At 40.0% G+C, this 6394-nt stretch overlaps 1 protein-coding gene across 9 annotated transcripts in view; it reads right to left on the bottom strand.

Moving 5' to 3' along the window:
- Positions 1–6394, bottom strand: part of CD84 (CD84 molecule) — a 51551-nt gene that overhangs the window by 20964 nt on the left and 24193 nt on the right. For 3 of the 9 annotated variants that reach the window (XR_011536905.1, XR_544943.2, XM_070608302.1), the window contains exon 1: positions 2352–2495. Coding sequence is in view for 4 of the 9 variants with exons in the window: in XM_070608302.1 (XP_070464403.1) it covers positions 2352–2397 (46 nt within the window). In the remaining 5 variants the exon portion in view is untranslated. Of the gene's footprint in view, positions 1–2351; positions 2496–6394 lie in introns of those variants that run through there. The other 6 variants (XR_011536906.1, XR_011536907.1, XR_011536908.1 and 3 more) reach the window with 3 other exon arrangements.

Raw genomic sequence — 6394 nt, 5'->3', positions numbered from 1 at the left:
ATCATAGTGTTCACAAGTTATGATGAGTAAGTTGAGGTCTGAGTATGACTAGGAATCTTGGTTCGTAGAGAAAACTTTTCCAGCATGAAGGAGTCACGAGTTTGCACACACAGACTTCTCTTATTTCAGTGATTTCAAGGGAAAATGGGGATTTCTAATCTCCTTTTTCCACGGCTTCTCAGCTGCCCCAACTGCTCTGAATTCCAGGGAAATGAATAAAATCAGTGTTAACTAGTAAGCCCAATGCTAAAAATGAGGGACCACCTCTGCCAGAAAGAGCAGCAGGAGGAATTTAAGGTATATTTCTGCACGCAGGAAATGCCTGTGCAATAATCTTTATGAGGCAAACAGATCCATGCAGCAAAGGCAGATGGTACATGAATGCACTTCTGGCTTTACTGCTATAAAAACAAGCCCCAACTCCATTTCATGGGTCCCTGACAAAATAAATATCTCACCCCTGGTTTTCTCTCCTAGAACCCCAAGAGCCTACACCTCAGCTCAAACTCCCACCACCTTTCCTCCTGCTTACATCCCTCGGACCATCCCAAACAGAGGAGCCTTGTCCAGGATCTCTGTGCAATAAAGTCCCAACTTTTCCTAATATCACGTGAAAAGCAAGTGTGAAAAACGACAGCAGCATTAGCTAATATTTGTTAGGCACTTGCTATGTTCAGCACTGTGTCAAGTGTTGCACAAGAATTATCATTTTGCTTCTCTAAACAGCCCTCTTGCACTAACAGTTTCTCCATTTTGAAGTGGAAACAACAGGGAGAGCTAGTAGGACTTCCCCAAAGTCACAAAGCTGGTGGATAAACGATTCATTACTAGCAGAGCCAACAACTTTTGATTTCAGATTCAGTAGATGAGACAAGTGTATCTTAGAACTGCCTTTTATCTTAGCATGTGCTTCGCCCTTTGAAGAGCATCAAGGATCTGAAAACTTAATAAGTGAGGAGGTCAGAAAGAATGTAGAGTAAACAGAGCTATAGTCTTGGGACGGGAAGAACCAACGTCCATTCCAGCTGTACCAATTTCAGGTTTTGAAACTTCAGGTGAATCGTTTAACCTGAATCTTAATTTATGCTTGTTCTTTTTTTTTGCATAATGGGATTAATAATATCTATCTTGCTTACTTCAATGGTTTTAGCATGGATAACATAAAAATACAGGCAAAAAAATTGTAGAATGCTTTGCAAATTAAGTGGTATCAAATGTCACCCTGCCCAGGCCTTCTCTGGAAGATTGGGGACATCCCTAGGTTTCTATTTAGGTACTATCCAACTCTTTTCCCCCTCTGCTTGCATTTTATATCTGCCATGTCAGGGTGTCTAGCATAAGCTCTGAAAACTTAGCCTGCCCAGTGGTTGCAGTCTCCATGAAGCTCAAAAAAGAGGAGCCACAGCTTTAAATGGTCCGGAAACAGAGAGAGCAAGGTGCATTGATTCTACCTTTTCAGGAAATCCTAACTCCCTAGATTCTCTGTGTTCTAACTCATGCCAGGAATTTGCTAGTGCATTTTCAGAGCTGGTAAGAAATATCTTAAGTAGATTTAGAAATGCCAAACGCAGTCAATTTTTGTATAAACAAGGCAATTGCTTGAATTTCATGAGATGATATATACAATGACAAAACACTCCCAGAGCTACGTTACTGTTCCATAGTTTTCTTTGTACTAACAACAATCAATACTCATTTTGTCCTTTATAGTTTACTGCTAAGCTGTAAGTAAGAGAAACAGAATTTTTAGTTCAACTTCTCCATTTCTTTTTTGAGACTTACCTTATTTGTAAAATAGGGATAATAATCTCTTCCTCATTTATTTTTGAGAGTTTTGGGAGGGTATAAGCAGGGTAATAGCTCTGATGTGCTTTGAAAATAAGGGGAGCTTATAGAGATGAAGTTTTTACAATAACAATTATAGTCATACATCATTCTAATCTGCTAGAGTAATGAAATATAATTGGGGAGGGCAGGTCTCTTTCAAAAACTGTATAACCAAAACTATATGTAACCAAAAACTATAAAAGCCAAAAAGAAATTGCTTTTGAGTTATTTGATGTTTGGGATTATTTATTCTTTTGCCAGGCTTTCTGGGTGGGTCTATCTTCTCCTGAGCAGAAGGGCTTGTCTCAGACCTTTGGAGACTGGACACAGAAAAAATTCAGAAATACAAACTCTAAAGCTGAAAAATAGTTACGTTTAAATCTTAAGTCTCTCCTCAGCCACTTGGATCTCTTTTGGGACCCCCTTTTAAAACAGATCAAAAGGGCATTTCAATGTCTTCCTTAAGGGCAATTTTAAAAACTTAACAGAAAACTAGGAGGGGATCAGCAAGGATCAGAACTCACAGGTTTGCAGGCAAAGGAGCAAAATCCCTAGGCGGTGCTGGGCCATCTTCTCCAGGGGAATAATCTTCGGGCAAGGAGGACGTCACTCTTCTAGCCGAGAGTCTGTTTCACGCAAGTTGCCTTTTTAGAACCGCGTGTAAGAAAGGAAGTATGAGTTAACTGTTTAGGAAACTTGGTCTATGTATCATGATGGTAGATTTTTTTCCTATTACATAACATAAAGTACATAGCATTAATTATTTATTTACCCAACAAATGCTTATAGAATGCCTACTATGTGCCAGGTGCTATTCTGGGTACTGGCAATATAAAGAGCAACAAAGCAATTGCTCTCCCTCCTTTCGTGGTGCTCATGATACCAAACCTCTTAACCTCAAGTTCGTGTGCCTGATGTGCAGTCAACCAAACACTGAGACATTGGTGTTTGGAGAAAGATTTATGCAAATTGAACAAAACGAGAAGGTGGGAGCATGGGTGCGCTCAAATCTGCCTTCCCAAAAGCAGAAAGCAAGGGGGTTTTATAGCGCTAAGGGGCTCGGCAGGAGGAGCCTTGGAGAAACGAAGGAGTCGCTCTTGATAGCCCCCGGGCAATCTGACTTCTTGGCTTCAATGGCTGCTGGGGGCGGGCCATCCAGGAGATCACAACCTCCCCGAAGGCATTCTCTTTCTTCTGCAAAATAAGCTCATGAATCTGCAAAACAAGCACACAAATCCTCCAGTTCACCGTGTCACCGCCCCAGTTAAACAGGAAAAAGCAAACTGCGTATTGAATATCTACAGCAACCCTCAGGTACCCGGCTTCACTCGTATTCTTGTCAGGGAGATCAACAATTAAACAGGCAATTCCAATACAGGGTGATACATGTTGCAAGAGAGAAAATATGGGGAGCTGGGAGAGCAACGAGGGCATCTAACCCAGGCTAGGGGAGTGTAAGGAAAGCTTCCTGAAGGAACTGACAACGACAAGCAAGCTGAGACAGATCTTAAGAGTAAGTTAGCGTTATTAGGAGGAAAGTGGTGGGAGATAGGGAATAGGAAGAATGTGTTGACATGATAGGAGCTTAACAAATAGTAGCAACTAATATTATATAATTATAGTTATATATGATAGGCTATAATAAAATTAAGTATAACTCTATTATATAGTATGTATATTATCTATTATATATAACTAATTATTATATTATATTATATTTAAGTATTATAATTATATTGTGATTGAGCTAGATGTAACACAGGATTATTCTCTGGTAGAGGTCCCGCTACTCACCATTAGAAGAAAAACAGGGGCCTTGCATGTGTGGGGGTGTCAAGGAGTGGTGATGAGAATAAATATTTGGGTCTAGAAGTCAAGCAGTTTGAATTTGGACCCAGCTGTTTTGAGGAGTGCTGGGAAAGCTAAGGACACAGTCCCTGAGACCTGGGGAAGTAACTGTACACAGCCCTTCCCACTGAGAGAAGTCCCTAGCCAGCTAGCTCATTTCTAGGCAACCTGCGCCTCCAGAGTCACTTCCTGAACAATCCTGCTCATCATTCTTCATATATACTTGTTCAGTATTGAGTGGTTGAGTGCCTTTCTGTACATATAGTGAATGGGGCAGCTGTTTGGGACCAAAGAAGGATTGAAATTAAAAATGGAATTTCCCCAATTATTTCCTTTCACAAGATTAAGCTATATTACTTTTAACATTTTTAGGAAGCGTGTCTTCCTGAAATACATAATTACTACATGTGCAAAAACACACAGCTATCACATGTTAGTTGCACAGAGAAGGAAGAAAAAAGAAAGAATATGAAGTTGTCAAGAGCTGCTGAAAACCTGACTTTGTATTCTCTTTTTAACTTCTTCATTCTAATCCTTCTTCCTTTGCCATTTAAAACTCTTACTTGGTCTCATGTCTACGTCTTTAGAAATCCTAGGTTGTTAGCTTACTCAAGAATTTATCTCTTGTTGAGCTTGGACCAGTGTCTTATCTCTGTCTTTCAGCCTTAGATTGCCAGAAAACTGGTGTATTTTTTATCAAGAAGACACTACCTTTTGAGACCTCTTCTCTTGATATGATATAGAAGGACATGAAAGTCTTTTCATTCCATGGTAACAACAACAAAGCCAAAATAAAAATCACTGTTCCATGGGATATGTAATGAATGGTGTATGCAAAACACCCTCAATAGACTAAATTCCAGAAAGAAATGTGCCCTTTGTAGATGAGCGGAAAGGCAATAGCTCAAGACTTGGGGCAGGAGGCTGGTTTAGGATACGGAACAGCAGAAAAGAGGCTACCATAGACAGAAATTTAGAGAAGAAGGACAAATTAGATGAAACTTAGTTGATAGTGTGGGCTGACAGCACCGGCTGGAATCTGGAAGAACCTTCAATGGAAAAACCAATGGTTTTGCCCAACAATTCCCATTCCCTCCAGAATTTTGTTGAGAAAGTGGCATGAGAAGGGACTGGAAAGCAGAGACAAATTTTATGGTACCGAATATTTCATAACTGTTGGATTCTGGAGTTTTAATATAAAAGTAAACCAAAAATACTGAAATTGCATCCCAACTTATTCTCACCTCAAATATTGATTAGATCTAAGAGACAGTGGCGGGGAAGGAGTTTGAGGGTTAGGCTAATAACAGGTGAATTCCATTATTAAAGCTGTTGCCTTATACCAGCTCAATTTAATTCTTTTTTTTTTTTTAATGTTATGATAGATTACAACCTTGTGAGATTTCAGTTGTACATTATTGTTAGTCATGTTGTGGGTACACCTCTTCCCCCTTTGTGCCCTCCCCCCACTCCCCCTTTTCCCTGGTAACCACCGATCAGATCTCCTTGTCAATATGTTAACTTCCACCTATGAGTGGAGTCATATAGAGTTCGTCTTTCTCTGACTGGCTTATTTCGCTTAACATAATACCCTCGAGGTCCATCCACGTTGCTGCGAATGGGCCAATTTTGTCTTTTTTTATGGCTGAGTAGTATTCCATTGTGTATATATACCATATCTTCTTTATCCAATCATCGGTTTCTGGGCATGTAGGTTGGTTCCACGTCTTGTCTATTGTAAATAATGCTGCGATGAACATAGGGGTGCAAGGGACTCTTGGGATTTCTGATTTCAGGTTCTTAGGATAGATACCCAGTAATGGGATGGCTGGGTCATAGGGTATTTCTATTTTTAACTTTTTGAGAAATCTCCATACTGTTTTCCATAGTGGCCGCACCAGCCTGCATTCCCACCAACAGTGTACGAGGGCTCCCCTCTCTCCACAACCTCTCCAACATTTGTCGCCCTTGGTCTTGGATGTTTTTGCCAACCTAACGGGTGCAAGGTGATATCTTAGTGTAGTTTTGATTTGCATTTCCCTGATGATTAGTGATGACGAACATCTTTTCATGTGTCTATTGGCCATATTTATATCTTCTTTTGAGAAATGTCTGTTCATGTCCTCTGCCTATTCCTTGATCGGGTTGTTTGTTTTTTTGTTGTTAAGCCATGTGAGTTCTTTGTATATTATGGAGATTAACCCTTTGTCGGATAAGTGGCTTGTAAATATTTTTTCCCAATTAGTGAGCCGTTTCCTTGTTTCAATCCTGTTTTCCCCTGCCTTAAAGAAGCCCCTTAGTCTGATGAAGTCCCATCTGTTTATTCTTTCTATTGTTTCCCTCAACTGAGGAGATATAGTGTCCGAAAAGATTCTTTTGAAACTGATGTCAAAGAGTGTACTGCCTATATTCTCTTCTAGAAGACTTATTGTTTCAGGCCTAATCTTTAGGTCTTTGATCCATTTTGAGTTTATTTTGGTGTGTGGTGAAAAAGAATGGTCAATTTTCAATCTTTTGCATGTGGCTGTCCAGTTTTCCCAGCACCATTTGTTGAAGAGACTTTCTTTTGTCCATTGTAGGCCCTCTGCTCCTTTGTCGAAGATTAGCTGTCCATAGATGTGTGGTTTTATCTCTGGGCTTTCAATTCTGTTCCATTGATCTGTGGACCTGTTTTTGTACCAGTACCATGCTGTTTTGATCACTGTAGCTTTGTAGTATG

Source organism: Equus przewalskii, unplaced genomic scaffold (assembly GCF_037783145.1).
Source record: "Equus przewalskii isolate Varuska unplaced genomic scaffold, EquPr2 ChrUn-6, whole genome shotgun sequence".
Taxonomy (NCBI): Eukaryota; Metazoa; Chordata; class Mammalia; order Perissodactyla; family Equidae; genus Equus; species Equus przewalskii.
The sequence above is the reverse complement of the archived record's forward strand: the minus strand, read 5'-3'. Positions and strand labels throughout refer to the sequence as shown.